Source organism: Panthera tigris, chromosome A2, assembly GCF_018350195.1.
Source record: "Panthera tigris isolate Pti1 chromosome A2, P.tigris_Pti1_mat1.1, whole genome shotgun sequence".
NCBI lineage: Eukaryota > Metazoa > Chordata > Mammalia > Carnivora > Felidae > Panthera > Panthera tigris.
Window position 1 is genome coordinate 159,884,785 of NC_056661.1, and position 13,734 is coordinate 159,898,518.

At 45.9% G+C, this 13,734-nt stretch overlaps 1 protein-coding gene across 1 annotated transcript in view; it reads left to right on the plus strand.

Annotated features, from left to right (window-relative positions):
* CNTNAP2 (contactin associated protein 2) overlaps positions 1-13,734 on the plus strand; it is a 1,960,721-nt gene that overhangs the window by 1,917,658 nt on the left and 29,329 nt on the right. Inside the window, exon 22 of the mRNA XM_042974552.1 lies at positions 10,126-10,365. Within this exon, the coding sequence (XP_042830486.1) occupies positions 10,126-10,365 (240 nt within the window). The remainder of the gene's footprint in view (positions 1-10,125; positions 10,366-13,734) is intronic.

Below are 13,734 nucleotides of genomic sequence, written 5' to 3' on the forward strand. Positions count from 1 at the left end.
AGGTAGAAGGTAAAACTCACTCTCCTTATGGTGTTGGTTAGTGTAATAGGGCTTTCCAAAGCCTTTAAAAAAAAAAAAAAAAAAGGTTTAGCAGAAGCAGAGCACACACGGAAGAAATTATTTTTCTGTACGACATTTCAGTTTGGTAACGTTGTACGTAGGATTCTATTTCTTGTACCACATTTCAGTTTGGTAACGTTGTACGACATTTCAGTTTGGTAACGTTGTACGTAGGATTCTATTTCTGCTGCTCACAACTTAAAATGCAAAAGGAAAAGTGGAATAAAACCCGGAGAGTAAGAAGCACGTCTGTTCGTTTCCAACTCGTGGGAAACACGTTAGTGTTCTCTTCTCCAGTAGCAAATAGCTAAGCCACATCGCTTATATTTACTAAGATTTTGAGAGGTAAAAATCAGACCTGCCCTTCTAATGAAGCCCCAGCACCCTGCTCTGTGGTTTGACTGACAGGTACATCCATTTTTCTGAAAGGTCTTGTTACTTTTAGCAAAGCCTGTTATTCTTAGCCCTGAAAAGTCATGCTGTGCAGCAGGGCACCCCAGGCTGCAGGAAAGGGGCACCAGGCTTTCTGTCTCACGTCTGACAACTTGAAACATTCAGGAGAAAGTGGAAAATTTATCTTTTAGATGATGCCAAATGTGTGCTATTTTGGAAACAGCTCAGGGAGCCTATCTTCTCTTTGTTTTATAATCACAACTGACTTATATTAACCAGCGATCATAAGTTTGTAGTTCTCAGATTAGAATTTAGGATAGGGAGGGGCTCCTGGGTGGCTCAGTCGGCTAAGCATCCCACTTCAGCTCAGGTCATGATCTCACGGTTGGTGAGTTTGAGTCCCACATCAGGCTCTGTGCTGACAGCTCAGAGCCTGGAGCCTGCTTCGGATTCTGTGTCTCCCTCTCTCTCTGCCCTTCCCCTGCTTGTGCTCTGTCTCTCTCTGTCTCTCAAAAATAAGTCAATGTTTAAAAAAAAATTTTATTTAAAGAATTTAGGATAGGGAATGATAATTTCAACCTATGTGTATGTCCCCCAAAAGTTCAAGGACTGTAATAAGTTTATACAAACAAAAATGTAATACTTCATCTTTTCGCAAAATAACGTAGTAGGCTCACATCTTCACGTTAAGATATTTCTTTTTATTACTGTTTCTGAAAAGAATCCAGTTTTGTTTTATTAAGCCTTATAAAAAGATTTGCAGTGTAGGAGGAAAAAATTCTGCCTCTCCCAGTAGATGGCCTCTTTGTAACTGAATTACATTTGTCACAGGTCAAGAGCTATTTAAATTACACCTGCATATTTTAGTCCCGCCTTCCTCCATAAGAGAGAAAAGCATATAATAAATACAGCGAAATTTCATTAGTGTCTTTCAGGGACTAATAAAACGTCATAGTATAGAATTCTATACATCAGTTATGTTTACGGATTTAATTCTAGCTGTCTGTGCACCTTTGGAAAGGCAGCTGGTCAGGAAGATGTCACCGATCAAAAAATTTAGCCTGTTAGAATCTAACATTTCAGCGCCCTGTCTAAGGTTCATCATCTGATGGTGTTAGAATGGAGGAATGCGGTTTAAGTGGTTGTATTTTGCTTTCTTAGATTGACACTCTTAGCTTTTTTTGTTGCTTTCTTCCCCCTCTTTTTTGAAGTTTCTTATAGTTGTGGTTATTTCCCATTTACTTATCCCCCTGAGCCCTTCAGGCTCCCGTCCGTGCAGCTATGACCAAATGGGAAAGTTGTATCCAATCTGATCAACTGCGTCCAGCTCTCTGTCAGTTGAGACCCGGATGCTCAGCCCTAACCCCCAGAGTCACCATTTAGGGTGCCTGTCAGCCCAGCTCATGTTTCCAAGTGTCTATCAGGTGACTACTCAGCCTTCTCGTTTCAGGCTGATATTCCAAGAATTATTTAAACCTTCACTCAGGCGGTGATTTCAAACCCACTCCCTGCTTATTCCATATAACCGCTACTCCACGCTTGAGGCTGGAGGAGGGTGTAGAGAGTAATGGATTTTCAGCCTTCATAGATGAGCGTCACTGTAAGAGCAACACAACTAAATTTTCAAAGATGAGTGCATTTTCAGTGAGATAGATTTCCCAGTGAAAGTACCTCTGGAAACAAATGCATATAAATATATAAACATAGAGTCTGTTTATTTATAAAGACCTTTATATATGTAAATATATATGGCGTGCCTGGGTGGCTTCGTCGGTTGAGCGTCCGACTTCGGCTCAGGTCATGATCTCGCGGTGTGTGGGTTCGAGCCCCGCGTCGGGCTCTGTGCTGACAGCTGGGAGCCTGGAGCCTGCTTTAGATTGTGCGTCTCCCTCTCTCTCTGCCTCTTCCCCCTCTCAAAAGTAAGTAAACATTATATATGTAAATATACATGTAAATACAAATATAAAACATGTATATAAATATAAAGCTGTATGGGATCTAAATTTCCTACTTCCCCTTCCTCTCTCAAAGCCACATTCCACACCTGTTGACCCCACGAAGCTGATAAACGTTGGCCCACAATGAACTTTGCCGTAACCGAATTTCCACGGTGTTTGCTGCCATCCCGCACGACCAAAGTGTGGATGACAGACTGCTTGATATACAGTCACAGTTATCATCACACGTGCCGTCCCTGGCTGATCGCTCTGAACAAGAGGGTATTTTAGACATCTTGCGGAACACAAAGATAGCCAACTTTCGGGATCTGCTCTCAAGGAAACCGTAAATCTAGTAGAGACACAAATTCAGGTTTGTGGCCCGTCTGGACAGGGAAAGAACACACAGGGGCCAGGTAGCCGAAGAAACCATCTGGAGCTCTCTTCTTTAGAGACTGGAGACCTCTGATGTCCTAAAGTGGCAGATGATCACAGGTACTAGGTATGGAGAGAGGAAGAGAAAGGAATTTCATGTGAGTGGGACAGAGGTGCTAAAGGCCAAATATCAAGGGGTTTGGAGGAACACCAAGTTCCTCCTCAGAATATTCCCCAAAGAACAGTAATTTGAGAGCCAATGGCACAATGTTTTGCCTTCTCTGCTTACAATTTTGCCACGTCCGGTTACCTTCTTTATGTTATTTATTTAACATTGTTCTTTAAATGGACTCCCCCTTTTCACCTAAACAAATTTATGTTCAAAGGAGAACGTGTTATAAGGAAATTTTGCAATACAACCATACAGCGAAATATGAGTATCACTACGATATAGCAGTGGTAAAAATACAACACTCTGGGGGCACCTGGGTGGCTCAGTCGGTTGGGCATCCGACTTCAGCTCAGGTCCATGAGTTCGAGCCCCGCGTCGGGCTCTGTGCTGACAGCTCAGAGCCTGGAGCCTGCTTCCGATTCTGTGTCTCCCTCTCTCTGGCCCTCCCCCGCTCACACTCTCAAAAATAAATAAACATTTAAAAAAAATACAATGCTCTGGAAATGTTAGGAAATTCAGCCCTGTTGTCTGCGGGAGCGTTCAGGTCTGAGGCCTGCTGTTAAAAAGAGAAACTAGCTGGGACACTTAGCTGGTTAAGTGTCCGACTCTTGGTTTTGGCTCAGGTCATGATCTCCTGGTTCCCAGGTTCAAGCCCCACATCAGGCTCCACGCCGATGGTGCAGAACCTGTCTGGGAGTCTCTCCCTTTTTTTCTGCCCCTCCCTGCTTTCTCTCTCTCAAAAATAAATAAACTTAAAAAAAAAAAAAAACTTGTTTTAAAAAATAAAATAAGATAAAATAAAATAAAATAAAATAAAATAAAATAAAATAAAATAAAATAAAATAAAATAAAATAAAATAAAAATAAAGAGAAACTAGCAAGGGTTGGAGTGCTGGAAAAGATACTCCAGTCCCAACCTGACACCCTGAAAAGAGAATGGGAAGAACATATTCCTTGCCCTATGATCGCATGTTACTTAATATCCAGCCCTTGAATGACCTAAGGGCATCCCCCAGTGCCACCCGTGGGAAAATTCCCCCAGGAGCAGAGGGAGGGAATAGAGGGGACAGTGCCCCATGGCCAGCTGCACCTGAGTCTCTGGAGAGCAAAGGTGAGCTCCGTGGCCTGGCACCCGGGTCTGCCCTCTCTGTCCCTCCCACAGATTCTGAAAAGTCGACTCTCCAGCCCCTAACACAGTGACGGGCACACAAGAGACCCCTCATCAAAAGTTTTCATTCGAGGAGGGCACCTGAGTGGCTCAGTTAAGCATCCAACTTTGGCTCAGGTCATAATCTCACAGGTCATGGGTTCGAGCCCCACATCCAGGTCTGTGCTGACAGCTCAGAGCCTGGAGCCTGCTTCAGATTCTGCGTCTCCTTCTCTCCGACCCACCCCCACTCGCGCTCTGTCTCTCTCTCAAAACTAAATAAAACATTTTTTTAAAAAAAGCTTTAAACCGGGTCTCGCTGACATTCTAACATCTTTTGGCCCTCTTTCATAAAAAGTAAAAACATTGAGTTTTACAGGGGTAGTTCATCACATCCCATCCTTACCCCCACCAAAAAGAATATTGAGAGGAAATTCTAGAAAGTGTAAAACAGAACAAAACGCAGCTGATGAGTAGGGCCCCATGGGCACACAAGAATAGACAGATGAGTTTAGTCTCTAAGGAAGATGAGAGCTGTCACTGGAGGAGTTGGCATCTGAATGTCCAGTCACAGAGGGCGTGTCCACAGGTGTCCGCGAGGTCTCCGCACGGTTCTGCCATCAGTGGGTCTGGCTGTGGCTGGTTCCGGTGCCCCGTCCCCCTCTCCTCTCTCGCCACACCGTTTGGTATTCAGCAGCTGAAGACGGGAAGCCGGGAGGCACGTAATGCCACCATCAAGCTGGCACATGTCCTCGCTGCCTCGTGCTCCTTTCATCGTAAGGTTTTACCTGGAATTGGGTCATGTTTTAGTGGGCTATTTTTGATAACCCACATCATTAATGTAAGATATTCAAGTAAAGATATCATTAACCCAATCATTAATGTAAGATATTAAAGTACTAATTACAGCTTGAGGGCATAACTTCAAAAGTGACTGTACTGCATTTCTATGATTTGCATTCTTTAAAGCAGGTGTCCCCCCCCCCCCCCACCGCCTTGATGCCTTGGCCGAGAAGACTCCATGGGGAGAGTAGTTTCTTACAGTGAATCGAGCTGTGGTATGTGATTCAGCGTGCGACCCGTTCAGTCGGTTTTACAGATTAACGTAATTCACCTGTAATGAGCTCAAACACACCAAAGCAATAATAGCTTTACTATCATGTGTTAGATGCTCTTAAGAAAGATGGATTTTTATTCCAGAGAAGCATCTACAGAACTCACCGGTGCCTTAATTGATGCTGGCAACGTTTTGACATCAGTTCATTGCATTTTTTAAAACTTTATTACTGGCTAAGTTGCTAACGAAACATGGTCTTAGAGCGGTCTCTAATAGCCGTTAAAAAAAATTTTTTTTTTAACTTCACTTTCACAATTTATAAAGCCCCTGACTAGAAATGCCAAAATCCAAGTAAATATAAAAACAACATGATATGGTCTGTGGTTTTTTTTTTTTTTTTTGAGAGAGCGAAATTGAGAATAAAATATCTGACTTCTCTGTATATGAAACATACATGTTCATTCGTTAGCAAAGCCTTAACTTCTCGATAAGGAGCCCTGAGGAGAGGAGAAAGCCCCAGTTCACCCCCAGGCCTCGTGCTTGCAGCCCAGCCCCCACCCTGCGCCCACCCCGCTGATGCGTTCGCTGGCCGCTCACAGCTCCTTCCCACCGTCCGGGGGTCCCTGATCCACCACCTACACCCCCTTCCTGGGACCCCCTCTGGCCATCTGCCTTGTGTCTGTTATCTCAGAATGAGACAGTCAGGAGAAGACCCGTCTTTAAGAAATGGGGACCCCGGGGCCCCTGGGTGGCTCAGTCTGTAAGCGTCCGGCTTCGACTCAGGTCATGATCTCATGGTTCGTGAGTTCGAGCCCCGCGTCGGGCTCCGTGCTGACAGCGGGGAGCCTGCTTGGGATTCTCTCTCTCTGCCCCTCCCCCCGCTCATGCTCCCTCTCGCTCTCTCAAAAAAAAAAAAAAAAGAAATGGGCACCCCCTGTTAAACTGGGAGCCTTCAGGCAGATATGGCTTTGAAAGCGCTCATTTTCTGTGTGTGGTAGGGAAGCTCGCCCTACATCAAGTTCAGAAAGCCATGTGAGCTGTGTGGGACTCTGTGAAGTAAAGCTTGAGTCAGAAGTTCATTACCCACATCTCCAGCAGAGGCAACAGAATCAAAACTGATTCACTACAGATGATCTCACGGCTTAGCAAAGGGCAAGAGAGCGCTGGTGACAAACAAGGTGCTTACCCACATCCACGGCCTGACCCTGTCTCAGCCCGACGGCAAAGAGAAGGACGCCTGTCTTAGGAGTTTGCAGCCCTGGGGGGCTCACGCGACCGCTTACTTGCTCAGTGCAGGCACTACGCTGCCACTAGAACCACCTTTCTAACACTGTTCCCATCACGGTCCTCGGCAGCTTCAACCACGGAGTCTCCGCCTTAAATACGGGCATCTTCACGTGGCATTCAAGGCTCTTCCCAATATGGCCCTGAGCTCTGAGCGCATCACGCTCCCACCAGAACCAGAACATAGCTAACCCCCCTGACACACTCGACCTGGAGTTCTCTTTCCTTTTATTCTCAAAACCTACTTCTAAACGAGACAAGCGTTGGTGAAGGTGTGGAGAAATTGGCGGGAACGTAGAATGGTGCCACCGCCATGGCGGTTCCTCAAAACCTAGAAGGAGAACGACCCTGTGATTCAGTAGTCTCGCTTCCGGTGTGTGTATATACCCAAGAGAAATCAGGATCACGAAGAGATATCTGCACTCCCGTGTTCGTTGCAGCATTGTTTACCGTAACAATAACTTGAAAACCAGTTGGGGCGCCTGGGTGGCTCCGTCGGTTAAGCATCCGACTTTAGCTCAGGTCATGATCTCACGGTCTGTGGGTTCGAGCCCCGTGTTGGGCTCTGTGCTGACAGCTCAGAGCCTGGAGCCTGTTTCAGATTCTGTGTGTGTGTGTGTGTCTCTCTCTCTGCCCCTCCCACTGCTTGTGCTCTGTCTCTCTCTCTCTCTCTCTCTGTCTCTCAAAAATAAATAAATGTTAAAAAAAAAACTTTAAAATAATCTAAGTGTCCAACAATGGATGAATGGATAAAGAAAGTGTAGCATACACACACAGTGGAATACTCTACAGCCTTCAAAAAGAAGGAAATCCTGCCATTTGCTACAACATGGATGAACTTGGAGGACAGTACACTCAGTGAAATAAGCCAGGCACAGAACAAACTACATGATCCCACGTGTATCGGGAAATCTAAACTAGTCAAACTCCCGGAAGCAGAGAGTAGAATGCTGGTCACCAAAGGGGCTGCAGGGTGTTGGTCAAAGGGCACGTTATTTTTTCATTTACACAACGTGAATGCAAGAGAGCTGCCACCCAGCACAGTGCCCAGGGTTCACGATATCGTATGGCATACTTCCAAATGCATTCGGGGGTAGACTTCCTGTTAAAGCATCCGTACCACAAAACAAAAACAAAACCCGCCCTCGTGTTACCTCTCCCGAAGTGCTATCCAGAGCCCCGTGTAAACTGGCTTCCCAGGCTTACCATAGACTTTGATAATTTTGCCAAATACATGGTTTGCTTCTCAGCTCAGAAAACCACAGTGTCCCAGAGGCTCTGGTGCCCGTCTGCCTGCCTCCCTAGCCCCGTACGCCTCAGTTTTCTCATACATTCCATAGGGATAGTAATGCTCCCTTTTCCATAGAGTTGTTCTAGGAATTAAATGTCTAATTTGTATAAAATATCTAGCATTTGTATAAAGCATATGGTTATAAAGGTTCAGTAAACGTTAACTCTTGTTATTACACAGCACTTGTTCAGTTGTATCGCTTTGTGATTTGCATGTTTCTCCAGCTAGGTTGGGAGCTACTTACGGTCAACTTCTGTATTTATCTCTGTCTTCCTGCTCCTGTGGCCAGGCAGTGAGTACATGCAATAAATTGAATTGAATTGAATTGAATTGAATTGAGATCTCACCAGATGGTAGGAGCTACCAGGCCCCAAATTCTTCCTTCTGAAGCCCTACTCCAAGACTGGACAGGCTAACACGAATTCTCCATCTATGGATGAAAAGCAGCAGATGGGACCGATGGAACTTGGGTTCCACCACCAAGCAGCCATTGTTCTGGTGCCTCGACCACAGATGTTAGCCAGATAGGAATTTGGGAAAGTGAGGAGCGGAGGTCTCCCTTCCAATCTGGAAACAGAGAGTTACCCTGTGTCTCCTTGGTCTGGGGATGTTTCAAGGGAGGCAGATCACTAGAAGGAGGGGATAGAAACCAAATATATGAGCTCTTTTCCTGGAAGGCAAGTTGGTGAACCCAGAACAAGGAATTCTGATATCAGACCGGGAGACAAAGAATCAATCAATGAATTCATCCAATGAATCAATGAACTTGTCCATCCAATAAGCCTGCAATTATCGACAAGAAAGCAGAGGAGGAAGAAGAGAACAGCCAGCGAGGGATCAGTGGGACCAGAGCCTCTTTCTGGTCATCAGGGGAACCCTTAGGAGACATGCTGAGTGTGGGAATTTTGTTCACAGTCCCAGGTACCTTCTGCCTCCCCCTGCTAATTGAATCATGGTCTAGCTCAGAATCACAGGCTGAAATTGACTGCAGGAGGAAAATATGGAGAACGGTTCATTAAAATCTCTTTATGGACTTGTCTAAGTAAGCCCCTTTTGGAAGTACCACTCTCCATTGGACTAGGACAGGTCAGCCCTTGAACCAATTCTTTAACATGATGAATAATCAGTACATCCCCTTCTGCCTCCAACACCTAGAAGCTCCCTTCTCTACTGATTTATTATTTCATTGACGGGAAGTAAATGTTTATACAAGACTGCTTCACCTGGGTTCGTTCCCCAGTAAGAGACATCACCTGCTCCGAATTCAACTTTTTAAAGAAGTAGGTGGCCTTCTGTTTCCCCAAGTCGGTGTTTTTCACAGCTCCACCGGAAGGGTAAATGTCTCACATCCTTGTTCCTGGTGGTAAAAGACAGTCGGCAGGTTGGCATAACATCACGTCTGGAACACAAGTTGCTCTGTTCTTCTCTGAGGGTGCATTTGCCCACCACCTGGGTTGGTCACGCTGTGCCATCAGTGTCTGTGCCGTGGTTCTCAAGACTTAGCGGGCTGCAGAGGCACCTGGAGGGCTTGTGAAAGCCCAGATTGCCAGCCCCCCCCCCCACCCCCTGGCATTTCTAACAAGTTCCCAATCTGCTACACAGATTGTAAAACTCAGGGCAGAGGGTGGAAGAGACACTTGCTTCTACTGATCTAACTGGTAAGACAACGTGTGGTTACATTAATTGAAACAGTACATTGGAAATGCCTCTGCTCGATTCCCCTCTGATTTGAATGTCAGTTTAGGAAGACGTTAAGCACACAGAGCGGGGGAAGGTAGCGATTCTTAAGTGTGTGTGTTTATTTGTGACTTGAGTCGGGAAAGTTTCCTGACTTCCAAAACATCCATCGGATACTAGCTGGGTTTCTATAAACCTCAGAATTCCGAGGGGATTGGACGCTGAAGAAAGAAAACGCTCCATTCTATAGGCTGTGGGAACTGTTTTTTTTTGGTTTTTTTTTTTTAATAAAGGATTCTGAAGAAGAAGAAGAAAATAAGAAAGAGGTACAAAACAGAACCATAATTCACCAGGAGGGCTGAGCAGGGAGCCTTGTTCAATATATGTAAGAGGGAAAAGAGAAGGAGAAAAATCAATCAGAACCATGTGAGTGTTGTTAGTTCTAACAATACCGCAGGTATCCAGAAGGTAATTATATGTGCATTTTATTGTAACAAATAGAGTCGTATTCTCCTCACCCTACACAATCTCTGGCAACGCAGAGGTTCTTTTACAGCGAAGTCTCCAGCCCTGAGCCTTGCCGAGTCATTAATATTTCATCTGAAAGAATGTAACATCTCGCACTGAAACCTGAGAGTAAGGTTTGGACACAGGCATCAAAGGCGAGGATATTTTACCACCGGAATACAGTGAGTGGGGACGATTTTTACTTTCTCTTTCTTTATCTTTTAGAAACAGGGAAGATTGACCAAGAGATTCACAAATACAACACCCCGGGATTCACCGGCTGCCTCTCCAGAGTCCAGTTCAACCAGATTGCGCCCCTCAAGGCGGCCTTGAGGCAGACCAACGCCTCCGCTCACGTCCACATTCAGGGCGAGCTGGTGGAGTCCAACTGCGGGGCCTCCCCGCTGACCCTCTCACCCATGTCGTCTGCCACCGACCCCTGGCACTTAGACCACTTGGATTCAGGTAAGGCAGGCTTGGCCAGGTTGCTTTATTTCCTTAAACCTCGGTGTCTTCGTCTGCAAAATGGGGTTATAACAGAACCTCGCTGGCGAGGTTGTTGGAGGATTAAGAGTGTGAAGGAATGGGTGAGCCCAGGAGTGCTTAGCACATAACCACGTGTGCAAAAGTTACCACCGTCAGCCTCGCTCGGAGCCAGAAGGAGATAAGGTAAGGCACGTGGGAACTATTGACTCATTTAAGCGGAATTAGGAGATGCCTAAACCGAGGTCTGCGAGGTGACTGTCAGATGACCCGATGCGTCACTTCCCCTACTTACGCCTTTATGAGTCACTGCAGCCCCACAGTCCAAGGCCAGGGGGCAAGCTTTACCTAAAGCAACACGGAGATTCCTCTCCCGACCGTGTATCTATGTGCATAATCCCGCACCCTTCCAGGTCCCAGGGGTGCGTGTAAGCTTGCAAAACCCTGTGGATTTAGTCTCACTCCTGCAGGTGCCCAGACATGTACTTTGAAAGCACAGGCCTGCAATAAAGGCCGGCTCTTGGCTGCAAAATTAATTGGGAGGAACTTCACGGTCCCCATGACACCGAGTGGTGGAGAGCCATAGGTCTTTGTTCTCTGCTCTACTCAGCCCGACCTTGGGTCCGTTGGATCACCTCTCCAAGCCTCTACTTTGTCACCATGAGGTGAAGAGTGGGGTGCGATCTCCACAGCACCTCCACATCTAAGAGCCCGTGGGTGTCCGAAGCAACGTGTAATGTTCCTCAAGCTAGAAACAGGAAGAGGACGGTGGAGGCAATGTGGCTGGAGGCCTGGGTTCCAGCACTATCACTGCCTCTCATTAGCAGGTTAAACATAGACACGTTTCCTCAGTTTCCTCGTGAATAAAATGGGAGTCCTAAGAGGCACCTGGGTGGCTCAGTCAGTTAAGTGTCCGACTCTTGATTGGGGTTCAGGTCATGATCTCACGGCTCGTGGGATCGAGCCCCATGTTGGGCTCCACGCTGACAGCAAGGAGCCTGCTTGAGACTCTTTCTCTCCCTCCCTCTCTGCCCCTCCCCTGCTCATGTTCTCTGTCTCTCTGTCGCCTGCTTGAGATTCTCTCTCCCTCTCTCTCTGCCCCTCCCCTGCTCGTGTTCTCTCCCTCTGTCTCCAAATAAATAAACATTTTTTAATGGAGATTCTAAGACCCAGTTCACAGAATTCTACATGGGACGATATACTGAAAGCAGTTAAAATGGTTATAGACATGTAGCAAGCTTTTAAAAAGTTTAGCGGCAATAATGTTATCGTGTTAGACACGATTTGCCGTGATGCTTGAATGTCCAGTAAAGGCTCCCAAATCCTCCCCAACCCTAACTTCTAATCCATAACTGTTCATCATGTAAACGTCATGTGTTTGATTACTTTACGCATACTCCAGCCCGTACCCCGTATTTATGAGTTTCGGTGCCCTTCTCGTCACTGTGATTCCTTGCCGGGATTTGTGCCGCTAAGCTTTACAAAGCTTTGAAAAAAGCCAAAATTGCCCCACTGGCAGAATAGCCAATTTACAGACGAAACAATCCCCTTTGTTCCTTGCACATGGATTCCTATAACATGATGAGGGGTGCTGTGTGCCAAGGGCACTTATAAAGAATTCTCTTTTATGACTGTTGTCAGGATTGCGCAGCAGGCCGGTTGTTCCTCTTGGGCTGACCTGAACAAAAGAAAGCATCCCTAATGCCGAAAGAAGAAAAGGAGGAGTGAAAATATGAGCTGAGAAAAGACCTGTGTCAGGACCACAGAAGAACAGAGATTTCTCAGATAAATTCCTCCAGATGCCAGAGCAGACCACGGCCACACAGGATCTTTGAAACGCTCAGGCTCTTAGGCTGTTACAGGTGCATGAGTCATGAGCGTGTGTGGTCTAAGTCGGCTGCCAAGAGACCAGTTTCAAAAGCCTCTAGATGCTACTTGGGGCCGATAGGAGCTCACATTCACTGTGCTTTAATTAGTAAAGTGCCTGCTTTACGGTCTGAGAGATACAGTTGTAGGGGCCAGAGAGTTTGAGTTCATTTGTTGTGTAAAAATCACGCTTTCCGCGGGACAGTCTCATTCTTTTTGACGGATATGATGGAAATGTGTGTAGGGAACGTTACTGCAACCCAGATATCATGGGTGCACTATGTCATCTAAGGTCCCTTTCGCAGAGAATTTCCACTGGCACTGGGCCACAACTCTCCCCTGGTGTTGACCGGTCGCTGCATGGATCTCGTCAGCCACTTCCATGATTGGGGGAATGCTTTTAAAGGAGTATGTGTGTCTGTCTCATGAGCTTTATTAAAGGGACAGAAAACAGCTTATGACCTATGAGGCAGAAGGCTTATTTAGATAACAAGATTTGATTTCTTTTTTTCTTTTAGGTCAATGAGAGAGAATGGGGGTGGCGGGCTGAATAGGGAACAGAGAAAGACCCAGATAAGGGGAGGTTACTTAATAGCAGCCTCCAGTGGCATAGTGTCAGAGAGGAAGACCTTTTCCTCTATTCTCTTACGTTCTGTCCACGGGGGCCTGCAAATTAAACTGATAAAAAGCAGATTAACAGGAGAAGAAATGTATTCGTATGCGTTCAGGGGCTTACAAGAGAAAAACTCAATAAATGGCTGAAGCCAGATGCTTAAATACCTTACATAGTAGAGAAAAGGCCTCTATAGGAATAACAAGTGGGTTTCTAAAAGAAAAAAAAAACAGGAGATAAGAAAGTGTGATAATGCTTGTTCATACAAATATGAATGGTCTTTCTGGCTTCTTCAAGGCCGTAAAAGTCCCCTGGAGAGAGCACTTGTAATAAGTTTACTCTCAGTCTCCTTCCTGGAAGTAAAAGCCACCCAGAAGAGAGAATGGCAGTCTCATTTCCCAGAAATTCCTACTTTTAGTCAGATAAAGGAAATTCCAAAAAGATTTCTTTCTATATCTGATGCATCCCAAATGTCCTCAGCTTCAAATCCTCTTTGTACCAACTCTGGGGTCCTGAGTGAGCCCCCTTATCAGCAATTTGCCCCCTACTTTGGGGGGAGCCTTTTGCTTCCTTTCAGATGGTCTTTCTTACTCTATTTCCACATGAATCTTCGCTGTCAGACATTCAGAAACGACAGTATATACACAAAACTACCATTGCCGCCTGTAAGTCGTGTGCTGCCCGAGTCTCCGTAGGTACAGGACAGGACAAGAATGAAAGTGAGAGCTAATTAGTCCTGGTTTGAGAAAAAGGACACTTAGAAGTAGATCAATTCATCTAGAGCCTTAGAAAGTGTGGTCCTCCACCAGCCACGTATTTCCCTGGAAGCTTGTTAGAAATGCAGAATCTGGGGCACCTGGGGGGCTCAGCCA